The sequence below is a fragment of the Corvus cornix genome, chromosome 4 (genome assembly GCF_000738735.6).
Source record: "Corvus cornix cornix isolate S_Up_H32 chromosome 4, ASM73873v5, whole genome shotgun sequence".
In the NCBI taxonomy this organism is placed as follows: domain Eukaryota; kingdom Metazoa; phylum Chordata; class Aves; order Passeriformes; family Corvidae; genus Corvus; species Corvus cornix.
The window spans coordinates 12716103-12732749 of record NC_046334.1 but is presented as its reverse complement, the minus strand read 5'-3'; the positions used below and the strand labels follow the sequence as shown (position 1 = coordinate 12732749).

The 16647-nt window shown below is 44.5% G+C and overlaps 1 protein-coding gene across 1 annotated transcript in view; it reads right to left on the bottom strand.

The window, feature by feature from the left end:
- The window catches only part of CDS1 (CDP-diacylglycerol synthase 1), a 29633-nt gene extending 16302 nt beyond the window's left edge, over window positions 1-13331 (bottom strand). The window contains exons 1-3 of the mRNA XM_039551163.1: window positions 12997-13331; window positions 4803-4930; window positions 1694-1790 (exon numbers count right to left, since the gene is read on the bottom strand). Of these exons, the coding sequence (XP_039407097.1) occupies window positions 1694-1790; window positions 4803-4930; window positions 12997-13089 (318 nt within the window). The 5' untranslated portion in view covers window positions 13090-13331. The remainder of the gene's footprint in view (window positions 1-1693; window positions 1791-4802; window positions 4931-12996) is intronic.
- Between the last annotated feature and the right edge of the window lie 3316 nt (window positions 13332-16647).

Here is a 16647-nt window from a genome sequence, read left to right as displayed (position 1 = left end):
CTCTTTACAGCAACCTGCACTTTAAAAGGGCTTTTTTTGTTGTTTCTTCACACACAAAAAAGAAAATCCTCCATGAATAAGACAATGAATTAGTAGTTTGTTATGTCATTCATCTGAAAGCAGGAAATATAAACCAGACTAAATCAGCTGTAGAAACTGCAATGCAGACTATAATGCTGGTGAAATAGCATTCCAGTCTCTCAAGACACGAGGTTTTATGACCTTCAGAAGAAGGGGCAGGTGACTCAGAATGACTACAAGGATGTTGTGAGGTTATGCAGGAAGAGAAGGGCCAAAGCCCAATGAGAACTTAATCCAGCTACTGCCATAAAAGACAATAAAAACCACCACTATAAATACATCAGAGGCAAAAGAAGGGCTAAGGAGAAGCTCCATCCTTCGTTGGATGCAGGGGGAAACACAGTGACAAAGAATGAGGAGAAGGCTGAGGTACTTAATGCTTTCTTTGCCTCAGTCTTTAATGGTAAGACCAGTTGTTGAGCTGGGAGACAGGGACAGGGGTTGGTCTCTTTTCCTAAGTAACAAGTAAAAGAAAATGGCCTCAATTTAGATGGGAGGGGAGGTTTAGATTGGATATTAAGAAAAATTTCTTCACCAAAAGGGCTGTCAAGCTTTGGAAGATGCTGTCCAGGGCAGTGGTTGAGTCACCATCCCTGCAGATATTTAAAGGACGTGTAGACGTGGGACTGGGGGACATGGTTTAGTGGTGGACTTGGCAATGCTGGGTTAACAGTTCAACTCAATGATTTTAAAAGTCTTTCCCAACCTAAATATTTCCAGGAATATCAATCCAAAAATTGTCTCACAGGAGGCCAAGAAGGAAGTAAATTCACATTTTGGCAGTTAAACAAACTTAGAGTCAAAAATTGAAACAGTTACCTAGACGGACCAATTTCAGCCCATTAAAGGCTACATTCCTGCCTGTTCCTTGCCATGACTGGGAAGGATAGTTAAACCACCATTCCATAAAAATACCAGCAATTAAAATGATGCAAAGAAGCAGTAAAGGCTGACATGCTATGCAGCATGTATGAAGAATATTATAACTATTGTTTTCCTCATCAGTATTGCACTTCATGACCTAAAAATGCACTTTGCCTGTACCTTAGAAAGGGATCTAGCTCCAACCTACAGATAAATGCAAGGCCACAACGAAGCCCCATAGAGAAATACGGAATTAAAGGAGCATGTCTGAGGAAAGCCTTTCAGTGCCGGTTGCAGACCGACCAGGGCTGCCTGCTTTCCTTAGCGTCAAAATTGCACCTGTCTCTTATTTTTTTATTTTAGATTTTTGCTGTCTGGAGTTTTTCTTGGGTTGGTTTTAGTCTGATTTCTGTTTGTTTGCTTTTTAAAACAAACCTCAATGTGCAACAGTAGGTCATACAAACTAGTCAATGAAATGGATGATAGTAGTTAAGTAAGGCAACAGTGATTCAACTTCTTGGGGTTACTTTAACTCCTAAAAAAAAAAAAAAGTAATTACAGTATATAAAAAGTTCTTCATCTACAAGGTCCAGTTGTGAATCTGTCAAGCGTTTTTCAAAAGTATTTACATTTACAGAAATAAAAGACAATTGCTCTGAATTGTCTGTGCAGTTTCCTTCCAGCTTGGCATGATGAATGAAGAGATCAAGTAACTCTTGCACAGAAGAACGCATTTAAATAAACTTACCAGAAGCATCAGCATAAATGATCCCAGATATATAATCAGAAAAAACCCAGAAATCATAGCGAGGGAGAGAATTCCACGAATCCACCAATTTTTCCATCTATTAAAAAAAAATAATAAAAAGCAAGCAGTTATAAATGAAAATAAATTCCACTTCCTCTGCTAACTAGAGACTAAACCATATTAGAAACAGTGGGAATAGCAGAATTTTTTGTGTTTAATCAAATGCATAGCAAGAAACACAGACTCAAGCAACTGTCCAACTAAACAAGATGCATAGTAAAATAAAATGGAAGTTAGACACCTTTCTTCTTCCCCTGTGCTGCCTCAACCCTGCCAAGTGTCATTTGCAATGAATTGGTACAACCCCCACATTGAAGCTGCTGTGAAGATACACCACGACCCTCAAAAAGCATCACATAAGCTGCAAGACTGATGGGGGCCCAGCCATGAAAAGGCTGGCATATGAAAGAAAGGCTGCCAGGTAAAAAGCAAATTATTCTTTGAGGAGTAATGGCCACACAACAAAACCTCCAAACAAGTGATCACCAATTCTCTACAGCAGTAAAGTAGCTCTTTGCCCAGTAGAGGGTTATCTATTGAAAGCAGTCCTGTGCTCTTGTGAGCACTGGAATCAGGACAGGAGATGTAACAATGGGGATTGGTGGGTCAAACTAGCTGTACTCTTTTGTCCTTGTAGACCTTTGCAGCTGCTATTGGCTACCTAAGGAAAACGGAATAAAAATTTCTGTTACCACAGAATCATAGAATCATTTAAGTTGATCTAAGATCATCGAGTCCAACCATTAACCCAGCACTGCCAAGTCCACCACTAAATCATGGCCCTGACTGCCACATCTACACATCTTTTAAATACCTCCGTGGATGGTGACTGCACCAGTTCCCCAGGCAGTTTGTTCCAATGCTTGACCTTTTTCCTAAGTTAAACCTCTCCAGAGGTTTAATTCCAAACCTTTTTCCTAAATTAAGTTTTCGTAACATCCAACCTAAATGTCCTTTGGCACAATTTGAGGTCGTTTCCTCTCAATGTCCACTGAAGCAACTAATCACAAGTCACTGCTAAACACAAAGCTCCCTACTATAAGCCTCAAGACATTCTTTCTAATGTTTTGCTTTCCATCAGTCTTGTGTTTCATTGCTTCATCAGGAGATACACCTGATTCAGTGTTAGTTTTGAATCAGACTCCAGTTCTAATATAAATTTCAACTGTAGTAATTTGATTTTCAAGGATTTGACTCATTGACAGGTTAATGGCAGCTACAGCCGCTAATTGGATTTGCCTTAAGTATCAGAACAGAGGCAGAAGAGGCTTTATCACAACATGTTTTATGTTCCTCTGTGATGTGGGTACACACAGAGCAGCTTGGCCCTAGTGGCAAATCCATAGTGAGCAAGCCTCCTTCAGAAGAACTCAGTTTCCTTTATGAGTAATGTTAAAATACCACACGGTATCTTGGGGGTGTTGGCAAGCACAGCACCGGAAAGACAGCTTCAGTAGGACAAGAAGCTCCAGAATTTAGGAAGCCACCTGCCAAGTTTATTGTATCCTAACTCTCCGCTAGAAAGTTATAGATACTGTTTCTTTCAGAGGTCAAATACAAAGAGTATCCATATTTCTGAGAGTTACAGTGCAACCCACTCATGTTGCACATGATGACAACAGCTCTGCTGGGACTGCTGGCTACTGAACTGGCAGGTAATTTCAACTCTAGCATTCATAAAGCACCAGGAATTTAATTTTTCACTCAAAGCACCCTTTGTACACCTTTGTGCAAACACTCCAATAAAGAATTTAAAGCATGTGAAACAGGAAAGGTTTCACCTGCACCTCTTAGTTGCAGGCTTTGAGGTATCACCATGCCCTTTGGAACAAGTCTGATTTGGAGACCTAAGACTTCCACATTTAACCCAATGAGAAAACTCTGAAACTAGACACTCCTTACAGTGTGATGGCAATAGAGAATATCATATTCTGCTCACAGCTGGTGCAGTTTAGAAACAGGCTTTTTAAAACCTGAAACATTACATCTGTTTGTAACAGAAATGGACAACAGATTACAAAATGAGCAAGGCAAAAAACTCATTTCACACTGCTATTGGAGATATCTCCTGGAGACCAGTTCTTTTACAAGGATTTGGAAGGTTTTAATTATAGTTCAGATTAGAGATCCTTCCTTTGACTTTGTGAGACCTAAGCTGCATGTGAAACACACGTTGTATTGCACAGGGCATCAGTATATTGCTTGGTTTGTTACACTGAGCATAAGGCATATATGACACTCATATTCACTTTAGTAGATAGTTTTTTGGTATCTATCACCTAAAAGCTCTTTCATTGCAATAATGAAAAAAACGTAATGCAACTTGCTCGCCCCAAAGGGGTTTGACTGATCAGGTGTTGTAAAGGGACTGCATAAAAAATTATACAAAGAACTTTATCTGACAGCCTTCATGCCTGTGCAGGTCCACACAATTATCTGTCTATCTATACACATACACATCCTCCACATCTGCTGGCCATCAAGCTCCTGGGAGGCTGGAGGTAGAAACCTACGTTTTAAAAGGAACATCAGGAAAAAAAAATAAACAATGCTTTAAAAAATACGACCATATCATCTATGGTGTATTTAACTGTACAGCAAATTATTTAGAAGTGGAAACGTCAAAAATCTAGCAAACCTCATCTTGAGAATTTACACATCTTTTCATTCATAAACCACTCCCCTCTCAATCTTGGAGGTAGGAAATCAGTTCATTACAACCTCCAGAAATAATCATTCTGTAATTCAAATTTTTTAGCCCATGTTATTGCAATGTTCAGACTCAGTAAATGTTTATGTAAACTATGTTTACTTAGAAAAGCATGTAATGGGTAATTTACAGGTGTATGCAAAAAATATTCCACTGAAGGGACTATCAAAGCATAAACAAATCAATAACATCCAGCAACAATTTTATCCTTGAAATTTTCACATTTACCGTATGAAATTTAAAACTGCAGTACAGTTTGAAAGACTTAAAACTGCAGCATAATCTGTATGAATTTCAGCCACCAGCTGTTAAATTTGAGAGCTCTTTGTTTCACTGTACCTGGCAGACAAGCCTGACAAAGCCCTCTTGAGGATTTCTGGAGTGCTGTCTGTTGGTGGAGGAACATCAGGAATATCTGAATCACTTCTAAGGTCCAACTCACGAAGTCTTTCTTCCAAATCCACTTCCTATCACAACAAGAAAAATAAAACTATCAGAAAACTCAATACAACATGAAAGATTATTAGCTATTGTGTCAGAAAACAGTATTCAGAGCCAAACATTACTTTAGGAACTGATAATACCTGCATTACCTTCTAAAAGACATCAACGGTGTACTAGTGAAACTGTAGGTGATGTAGGAGGTAAGTATATGGCTGTGTTTATAAAAAGGCCTGTACTTGGATGTTGTGACATTACCTGCTGTACTCAAGAAACTTCACATCACTTTTTCAAGGATATACGTTTTCAGACATGCTACAGCTGACACAGAATACTGGAGTTTTCCAGAAATCCCCAAGCCCCTAACACATTCCCTCATCTACATCTCAAACTACCCTTCTGTGGAACAAGGGGAAGGTTTAATGTCACATTAAGAAGAAAAAATGGAAAATGTAATGCATGAACAAACAGTCCCTTTATACAATGAGAAGAGGTTGCTGGGAAAGCTTTATATATGGTGGGGCTTGAACCCTCAGGCTTGAAAGGAGCAATCCAAAACCAAGCTGTGAAGTGACCAAGTGTCTCATGGACACAGTATTACTCAAAATAATTTTCTGTATGACTGCAACACTACGGTTCTTTCTTCAGTATTCGCTGAGGACTGATAGGGAAGACATCATCCAGACAGACTGTGTCTCACCCAAATGCAAAACAGGCACTACATATTTTGGTGACAATGTACAAATTGTCACCAATGCTCAGAGCACGCTGTCAGGACTGTTTTTTCCCCTCAGTTAAAGCCAACACAAAGGGTGATTTCACTAGTTCTGTATGTTGCAAACATCACAGCTCCAGGGAGCTGGAAAGCTGCACTCAGCCCTGGCACAGCAGTAATGCAGAGAGCAATCTCTAGCTCAGCATCTGGCTCTCTTGAGACCTGAACTTCCTCCTGACCTCTCTGACTCGCCTCACCTTCTTACAATCTCAAACAGCTTCCAGCCTGCCCTGCTGCCTCAAGTTCATCAGTTCTTAACAATTCTGGGGACTGTTAAGTAACTGTGTTTTAAAACTTTCTTCTCCACTGCTATATGCTATTTCTCCATCTCTCTCCCTTTCCAGCTTCCTCATCTCAGTTCTTTCTCCTTTATCTATTTCCATCAGTTAGAAACTTCTGCTTTCCTTTCCTACTTTTCCTTAACAATATTATTTTCTCCCCTTGTTCCGAGGATTTTTGTCACATTTTCTAAGCCAGCAGAGGTATATCCTCTCTTTTGCCCCACTACAAGACACCACAGAATTTAGGTGCCTATGCCCCCAGCCATCCCACCCAAGCCCAGGGTGGTTACTCTGTTTATAATCCACGGCCTTTTCCCTGCAGCAGCACTGCGGTGTAACCTCTGTCCCAGTGCCTGGCCTCTGCAAACAACACAAGGCAGAATATAAGGTTTTCCAAAGCTGGTCGCCCAAAACCAAGGGCCAAGCCCACAGCTCGGGGTTGGACAGAGGTGGCTGTGGAGGGGCCAGGGGTCAGGAGCTGACCAGGGTGCTGCAGGCAGCCTCCAACCTCGGACCCTCCCCAAGCTCTCCAGCGACACCAATCCGAGGGAAAACACCATCCTTTCCTCTTAGAAAGTGCTTTTAACCTTTTAGAACCTGGGACAGTGAGCTGGCACTATACACATGCACAAGGCAAGCGGGTACATCCTCCCTTTTTTTTACGTTGGGCCTGGGTTTTTCTCATTCACTTGATGTACCACACACATGCCCAAGATTCAATTCTCGATTTTACACCATTTACTTCGTTCAAAAAGGTTATCAATGCTTCCCCAGTCCTTGAAACCCCACAACTGAATAATTATGAGGCAGACTTTGCCTATAATTAATACAAGTAAAAAGAGCAAATAAGCTATGGTCCAGACTTCAGAAAATCTGCAGAATGCCTGAAAAAGCACATAAACAAAATAGAAAATTACCACGCTCGCAACCCTGCTATTCAGAGGTGTTTCTCACAGTGTTGTACCATAGCCTAGGAAATTAACTATAGATGCAACTGGGGGGATCACAGCTCTCTCTCAAAGCTATATTCCAACTCCTGTGACCTGCTCTGGAGTGCAGCAAGCTGTCTGTACAGCCCTAGGAGACACTACTCACTGTGCAGATGACAGGCAGTAATCCTGGCCCTAAGACCATGACTTAGCGCCTTTAATATTAATCCCTGCTTGCAAACGGCGGCGATGTTCTCTCTTTTGAGCACACAGAACTAAGAATATCCCCAAACTTTTAAATTCCATTTTGATATTGCAGAAAACAATTGTGTTTAAACAATTAAAAAAAAAAAATCATACTTAGTTTTGTCCTTCTGATCTTTAACACAACACTATCGCTTATAAGTACCTCATTATAAGCAATATTTTAAATTTGCTACTTCTAACATCTGAATTCACAAGAGCACATCTTTTTTCAGAAGAAGGCATCTGTGTTTATCTGATGTGATTTTCAGTAGCTCATGGAAGTTTGGCTGGTGCAACCTGCAAGTTGCATAGAACCTGGTGCAATTTTTTCACCTTACATTGCCACAATAAAAAGTGGGAATCAACACCTCAACTATCTTCAACTTCCCTGTGTAACATACCTCAAAAATTACCATGAATACTTTATTTTCCAGCTAACCGCTATCACAGCCACAACAATTTCCTGAATAAGGCATTTAATTTGTAAAGTCAGGAGTGAAAGAGGACATTGCTCACTAAAAGCTAGTTAATTGTCTTCTGCAACATTAAGTGCTTAGAACCCCATCACTGGGGGACAAGACTTTCTTGCTAATCATTTTCTAAATTATTTTACGTGATTGATTACAAACATTCCAGTTTATAGCCACAAATAACAATAATCATTACGGAAGGAAACACTAAGTTAATCACTATAAAAGCACTCAAAAAAAAAAAAATTCAAGAGCCTTGCTACTGCAGCTTGACCTTGTAGAAGCAGTTTTGGAGTTCAGCACAAACCCAAGCAGTCCTTCCTTCTCCTGCTCTTCAGATTTGAGATATGGCCAAGCTTAGTACACAGTAACATCAAGGACCTGTGAAGGTCCATGGGAAATGCCATGGGTTTCATAATGTGAGCAGGTATTTACCAGGTTTTCAAAGGTTAATTGAAACCAGCACAGGTTGTACTAAGTGCCTAGGGAACCTTTCAAATCCAACTTCAAAAGAAGTGTTTTATCCAAGGTGTTTGGACTTTTTTCCTAGAGTTTTCAAACTGCAGGTGACGGAATCTTTTATACACAAAGTGTGCCACTCCTGCCTGCTTGATTCACACCCAAAGTGTCTGTAACAGGTAGACAGTTTAAGTTTGGTATTCTCAAAAGACAAGACTTTCACCCCTATGCTAAATCTTCTGTACGAGACCACAAATACTTGGCCATACAAAGGGGGAAACTCAAGAGCCTGAGCCTCCATACCAAGAATTCAGAACATGTGACATCTTGCCATAAATTAAGCTTCCATGTGGATTTCTGCTCGCTGGCTATTTTGCAACAGCTCACAGAATACAGCCATATGTCATGGAGGAAAAAATAGACATCTCCATCTTTCATCATCTAAAAGGCCACACACTTCTGAATTGCTGTTTTGTACCACACACCCTCCACTACAATTAATACGTGCCAAGTGAACCACGCACCAGAATTATTCTGGTTACAAAGCCACTTGCAATGTTCCTCTTGTACGGCATTTTTCCAGGACACCATAAGGAACTCCTGAGTGGACAGCAAATATGTTCTTCTTTGAGAATGTAGTATCTCCATGAAGAGCAACTGAGAAAATGAAGACACTGTCCAACAATTTATGTGAAAAAGTTAACAAGCAAAAGAATTTCGTTATTGTCATTTTATAAGTCTAAGTGATACTCAAAGTAAGTTTTCTCCTCCATCTTTGATCTTTCTGCAGTCTCTCTCACAAGTTCCATAGTGAAGTCAACAGTTCAGTTAGAACACATTGTAGAGCATTTAATTAGGTGTACCTTGATACCTTCCTCTGAAGCCAAGATATCAAAGTATCAAAAGATCCTGAATAATGAAACCTTTTTTTTCCAAACTATTAAAGCCTGACACATGTAGAAACACAGGCAAGAGACCTGTACATACAGAATCAAAAACTGGAACCTACAGACCCTTTGCTCTCTGCATTAGTACTAATTCACCACCATTTCCAAGAAAATGGGGTTTTGGAGATAGTCTTCCCTTGTTATTATTACCCTGCTTGTAACAGAAAGGATAGAGGTCAGACTTCTCTGTGAAAATTAAACTGATCCCTTTTCAGGGTACTCCAGGAGAAGTAAGCCCAGTGAAGTAACTAAGTGATCCATGACAGACAAACAGATCCACCATAGGCTATACCGCAATTTGGAATTTCATTTGTCTCCCAGCAGGTTTGTGAGGTTTTGGACATCAAAGATCCAAGTGCCAAACTGAGCTTCACAGGTCTGAGCAACTTATCTGGCAATTGATTCCCTGGAAGGGCTGTCCCATGGAACAGAAACAGCTTTTTCAATACAGCAAGAGAAACAGCATTCAGTGATTCCAAGCCTGTTGTAGTTACAAATAATTAACAGCCAGAAATGCAGTATGATCACACTTACTCCCCCCTGTCCTACTCTGGCAACTCTGTACAGTACGAAGAGGAATAACTCTGTGATTACTCCCAGAATACACTAATTTTTTGGAAGCATTTGAAAGCACTGTCTCTTGCTTTTTAGTAAAGAATGGAAACAATTGAAAATTTAAAAGGAGCATGAACACATGCAGATCAGCCTGTAAATCTTTAATTGATTTATACATATTAAGTATCTGAATGCCAAGTCATTCCTCTTTCTCCCAATGCTCACAGAGTATTTACGATGGCACTCTGACCAGAAATTCTTAGGAAAAGAGCACCCAGGGCAAGCAGCAGGAAGAAAGAAAGTGACAACCAAAAAATCACTCCTGGATGCTACAGGACGACACAAAGAAAAAACAAACTTGTGAAATTGCAGGGCCCTGTAGGGCAAAGGCATATTCACAGCAATTTTGCAAAATGTCACCAGCTCAACAAGCAAGTGAACAATTGGGAACACAAAGACTTGCAGAGCTTAGGAACTTCAAGAAGCTTCACAAAAGGTATATCATATTCCTTCATACAAAACCAAGGAATTTTACTTTCCTTTGAAATTATATCAGTGTAGAAACAGCTACCAGTTGTTCCCAATTAGTGATAAAAAGGCACGCAAACGAGGAAAAAAAACCCAACAGCTTCACTTAAATTCAGTAGGAAATGAGCATCTATGGACACAGTAAGTGTAACATGAAAAGTACCAGATAGCACACTGAAAACAGGGCTCGAAGTAGAATACAGAAAAACCTTCAGACATATTTAGTGTTTCTGGAGTTCTTCAACAAACAGAGAGGGATTCTTGGGAAAAAAAAAGGTTCATATTGCCTTTGTATATCTGGAAGGCTTGGTTTGGGCGAACAAGAGCAGAAGCACATACCATCCAAAGAAACAAGATTTCTCCTTCATTACAAGTGAGGAAGAGGGTGATGTTTCTGAGCTGCATAGTAGAAAGCAGTGCAAACCCACTTAATCATGGCTATCCTGAGTAGTTATCAACCAAAGAACCAGTTTTGAGTCCAAATACAGGATTACCACACCAAATAGGTCATTTCTAAATAGCCAGAGGACAATACAAGTATCCACTTGTTGTAAAGGCCAGGCAAGAGATAGAGCAGAGTGATAACCATCTAGGAAGCTGTATAACGTGACACCTGTGAATCTTGATGAGCAGATGCTGCTCATCAAATCACCTACAGCAGACATTACCTGTGTGCTCATATTCAGAACAGAGTCCCAAACTGTGACCTACTGATTGAAACCTCAGTACAAAATACCGGTCTACCTCTACAGTTACCAATGGCACTAAAGGCAGTTTAATATGTAAAATTATCATTACTGTCACTTGCAAGCCACCAGTGACAGGGTCAACGGTGCTAGGCACACTGCAGATAGGTTGAACAACTCAAGTGGGAACACAGAGGATCCCACAAATAATCTGTGAGAAAGTATCTGGTGCAGTGGAAAAGGCTTTCCTTATCTGTTGTTCAAGTGAACACAACTGTATGCACACTGAAATCCATCTCCTGTAACCAGCATCCTGGCTGCATACACAGCACCAGCCTCCTGTCTGCTCAACACCATCCAAAACGGGATCAAACACTAGGCTGTGGAGCAGCTAGAGTAAAACCACAGGAGGCCTATAGGTAAGAACAGCATTTTCCTCTCCGAAAAATCACACAGGTAAACCAAGAGTAACATTAGCAAGTTTTAGGGGCACCCTTTGGAGGTCTGGGAAGCAGAGGCTTTGAACGGTGACAATTCTTTGAAGGCAGCTCACTGCACACCTCAGAAATAAACTTCCCCTGCAAAATAAAGCAAACCGGAGTATCTCCACAGAAAAACAGCTTTTGGACCACACGGTAACAAGAAATTACGTTTAAAAGTTAATTCTCATCTACAGACAAATACTCTGCACAGCTATAGTCTAAACACTACCTTATGTGATCACAGCCCTCAATGCAGTACAGCACTACAAATTTGCAAGTTCATTGGCTTTGAGTTAAAGCAACCAAAGCACAGAACAAAATGTATTGAGTTTCACTTTCCAGTTACTTGCCACAATGCCTAAGGCAGACTACACACTCTGCAACATCGACATCCATGCAAGTTTAAGCAGTTACTGATTCAAGTAAACACACACGTATTGCTACCTCAATTTAGCAAACAGAAAGCTTTTTTAAAAAACTTTAATTCCAGTTACCCAAATGGGACATTCTCTTTCATTTTATTCAGACAATTAGCAACTGTGATGTGCTTAGCTTTTGTAGAGATAAGCCTTAACGCCACAGCAAACAAAAGAACAGCACTGTGGCTGTTTTGCCACTGTAATGAACTTGATGCATAGACTTAGTATGTTGAAAACCTCTTGCCTTTGCAGAAATGTCATACTGTAAGTCCTTTCCAGGCCAGAGGTGAATGCCTATCACTTAACAGGCCATAAAGCAGAAAGAGTTGCTGCGGAAATGCTGACACAGCCTTTAAATGGAGCAGATCACTGTTCCGAGTTAGTTTTCATGCTACTGGACTGGCCCAACCACACTGAAGCATGCTCTTTGCCTGGTCCGGTCTCCCAGTTTCGTCTGGGACAGAGTTAATTTTCTTCCTAGTAGCTGCTACAGTGCTGTGTTTTGGATTTAGCAGGAGAATAATGTTGATAACACACCGATGTGTTGGCTTTGCTGAGCAGCGCTTAGCCCAAGTCAAGGACTTTTCTGCTTCCCGTGCTCTGCCCAGCGAGGAGGTACACAATAAGCCAGGAAGGAGCGTGGCCAGAGCAGCTGATCTGAACTGGCCAAAGGCTCTGCTGGGGGGTATTGGCTGACAAAGCCTGACTGCTGCTCGTTGTTGGGCAGGTGGTGGTGGTGAAGCAATTGTATTTCGCACCACTTGAACTTCCTTGGGTTTTATACGCCTTTTTGTCATCTCCCTTTTTATTAATATTACTATTTTATTTCAATTATTAAGCTGTTCTTAACCAACGGGTTTTACTTTTTTTTCTGACTCTCCTCCCCACCCCACCGGGCGGGGGAGAGTGAGGGGTGTGAGGGAGTGGCAGGGTGGTGCTCAGCAGCCGGCTGGGGTTACAGCACGCCATCAGATCCCTCGTCAAGAGGTGAGCTACGACACACAGCTACGGCGCTGAGCTTTCGCTGCCGGCCCGGAGAGAGCCCGGCCGCTCCCATTTCGGTCTCGCCACGGGGGAATGGCAGTGGGGTAAAGCACGCGTGGGCCCACACGCGTGAAACCCCTAACTTGGCACCTGGCCTTCTCCCCACTCCCGCCACCCGAGAGAGCGGCCGCGTTACAGCCCGGGAGGGTCGCTGATGCCGGGGCCGGGGGCACAGTGCGGAGCCCCACGCGCGGCGCGCTCCCGGGCCCGAGGGGGGAGGCGGCGCTGCTCCCCTGCCCCAAAAGCCGCCGCCGCCCCCGCGCGTCCTCACCTTGTCGCTACCCGCCTCCGCCGCCTTCTCCTCCTCCTCCTCCTCCTCTTCCTCCTGCTCGGCAGCCGCCCTCCGCCGCCGCCGCGCCGACATCGCGCTGAGGGAGCGCAGCGCCCACCCGGCGGGGAGCGGGCGCAAGCGGGGCCGCGATCGGGACGGGGAGGGCGCGGAGGCCGCGCCGCGGAGCCCGCCCACCGCCTCTCCTTCCTCCTCCTCCCCTCGGAGCCCGGTGCTGTCCCCACCACCGGGGAGGCGGCGCTCCGGCTGCGGACGCCGCCGCAGCTCGGGGGCGCGGCCGGACCCAGCGCCCCGGGAGCGGAGAAGCGCCCGCGTCCCCGCGGCCGTGGCTGGGGCGGAGCGGACGGGCGGTGTCGCCCAGGTGCAGCCGGCGCTCCGCCCCCGCCGCCGGCACCGCCCCCGGGGGGCGGGCAGTGACCGGCCGGGGCCGCGGGGCTCCCGGCCCGCTGTACCCCGTCAGTCCGAGGCGTGGAGCTCCAGGTTGTTCTCTCCTGGGTGCCCGGAATAGCCGCGGCGCGCTGCGTGCCTGCAGCCCGCTGGTGGAATCCCCAGGGAGACTGGGACAGGCATCTCCGGGCAGCCCCAGTGTCAGGTCCGTGTCAGCGCCCGCGGGCGCCCGTGCTGCAGCCCGCGCGGGCATCGCTGGGTATCTGTTGAGTGCTTTGTTTCCTTCTGGGATCCTCATGCCCGCTTGCTCTATGCACATTTATAAAGGCAGGTGCGGTGCTTGGCTCGTCCCTGCCCCACCATGTCATGCTCCCTACCGAGCTTGGTGCCACCAGCCTGCACAGAAACGAAACACACCTGCCTAGGAGCTCGCAGTCGAGAAAAACGCTCTGCAAGGCCAGCCACATGTCCTGAGTTTCTGCAGCGCCCTGTTACGGTGCCACTCCACCATATTTACATGGCTGTTCTCAGCCTGGCCATGGCAGCAGCTGGCTGCCCAAGAGCGTTCCCATAAAGACACTCAGTCTAAATGTCACTTCGATGTCCACACACTGGCTTACTGTGCCTGCAAACACAGTGCCAGCACCTCTTGCAAGGCAGTGTCGAGCCACTCCTGCTGTCATTTACATTATCCATATGGTGACTGGCTTCACCAAGCTTGATTGGTTTTATTTAGTTTGTTTTAGTTTTATTATATAAATAAGACTATTATTATGTCCCTCCAAAGGTATGCTTGGCATGTTTTTAATGTAAACGCCATGGTTCAAGAACTGATGCTGTGGGTGGACATGGATTATGACATTAGTAAAACAACTTCAGTCCTGCTGCTAGCAAGTGTGGACAGAAGATCAGCCATTTCTGTGAAAGATTTCACCCATGCACTGCTGGCAGTGTCAGGAGGTAGCAGGTCTGCAGCATTCCCAAAAAACCAGCAAAACCTGGTGTGCTAAGAGAAGGGCTGCTGCAGCACAAGGCAAAGCAGAGACCCAACACCAGGCCAGACAGGCCACAGAAGTTTTTGACATTATGGACAAAGGTGACAGCAGCAGCCCACTGCAGGTCAGTGATTTGACCATATGACCTGAACTCTCTAACAATTCACTCTTGCTAAGTATAATTTCTCCATAAGTGAGGTATGATGGGGTAAATTGAGTTGGAAAAATTTATCTCTACTCAGAAAAAGAGAGGGTGGGAAACCTAAACCATACAGGGTGAGCAGAGGGGACCCCAATGAATAATGAGGTGTTCTTTTCACTCTCTCCTCTTTCAGTATGTTTCTCCTACTGAGTTTTCCCTTGTGGGTGTCCCTCCAGCAAAGCTGTCAGAAGAAACCAGTTTCCCTTACTTCAAGTGCAGGATGTGCATTTAACCTGTTGGCCCTGCACATGGGAGGAGCTGTCTGGGGGAAAGCATAAACATTTATTTTCTCTGTACAGAGAGAATAAGAAGTGGTTTTTCTGGTCTCCACAGCTTTGCCAACCGTGGTTGCTGCAGCATGTGGAGCAGACATCCAGGCTGTTTCCCCCAGCATGCAGGTCCCACACATGGGTCAGTAGCCTGGATTGGGGTGGACACCAACTTTCCACCGTGGAGCAGCTGGGTCTAGCTGAAGAAGTACATGCCTTGTTACAGCCTTTCCTGGTGCACCTGGCCTGAAGAACATAGGGCTGAGAATGACTAGATTTCTTTTGCCACAGAAAAAAACCCTTCTGTGGTTGATGAGACAGAGATCATGCTTCAATACCTGCATAAAGATCATTAGGCGTATTTTTATATCCCATCCAGGAGAAGAGTAGGAACCTCCATTTCTTCTACATCTGTGCTCCATCCTTAACCTAAACAGTGAAGGGGAAAAGAAGTCATCTAGAAAAGTTGAGAGGAAAAAAATACTTGTTTAGCAAATGGCATGTTGGAATAAAGTAGCAATAATGTCAAAGAAGGAAAAGGTGAAGTACTCGATGCATATTAATAAGCAGAAGCAAGGCACGTTCAAGATGAGTCAGTGCATTTTGGGAGTAATAAAGACAGCAAGCAATGAACAACTGGTGACAGTGGGGTGAGGGAGTGAACAACCCTCTGGGCAGTGCCACTGAGAGAGAGAAAATTAAAAACAAGGACTAGGCCCCGGCAGGATCAGGCAGGAATCCAGCCCTAGCTTCACTCCTCTCTCCCACCCAGGTGTTCCTGCTCCTGTGACGTGCCTTTTCACCCATGGAGTGCTCAGAAATGCGAGGAAGGACAGCAAAACCAGATGTATCACAGCAAAGCATTTCAAACCTCTCCAGCTCAGAGGAAAGAGGCAAGGGGCTCCCAGAAGAGCTGTGGAGCAGGGGGCTTAGGGATGAAGCAGATTGTGGGAGTGTGGTTGTCCTGCTTCTCAGCTGCAGCACCTTGCAGCCATGGGAGCCCAAGTACCTGGTTAGACTGGTCAGATGGGAATTTTCCAAGTCAACACCCTGTTACTCAGGTTCCTGTGAGGCAAGTAACTACACTGGCTGGAATGTAACATCACTTCTCCAAATGCTGTGACCATGCATGGTTTCACAATGTGTGGCAGAAACTTCTATGTGCTCCCGGGACAGAGGGATTAGCATGTCAGCCGACGACTCTCCTGATGTTCAGATATTATCACCTCTTCTGGATGGATTTCTGTGTCTTGATGTGTGGAGACCTCAGAGGTTTCTGCTGCTCTGTCTTGCCTTTTATTCCCACGTGAATTTAGTGGCTCAAAGCTGCCAGTAAACAACCCAAACCTCATCTACCTACCCAACATTATCTGCAGCACAGGGAAGCCGCTAGCAAGAAAACCCTGCACTTCCCCCAGCTGCCCAAAGTTAGGACACATCACCTGCCCCGGCTGTGCTGCCCCCTGCCCTGCACTCCGGTTACTCAGAGCAGGCAGATCTCCCTCGCCTGCTGCCGGCTGAGCCTGGAGCTGCCTCTGCTCTGTGTCTCGACCTACGTACAAAAGGAGGAGTTTTCTGCAGGGAGACGTGAAACTGGAGCCCTGACATTAAAAGAGTTATATAAGCCCTTACACAAGCTGCATCCAGCCTCCTGACAGAAAGGCAGCCGGCATGGAGCTGCTGCTGTCTCCACTGAGCAGCAGAAAGGCCCTTGCATGGCGGAGAGGCAGAGTGGAGCTGCTTCATGGCTGCAGCAGCAGAAGGAAATGGAAGGAACTGG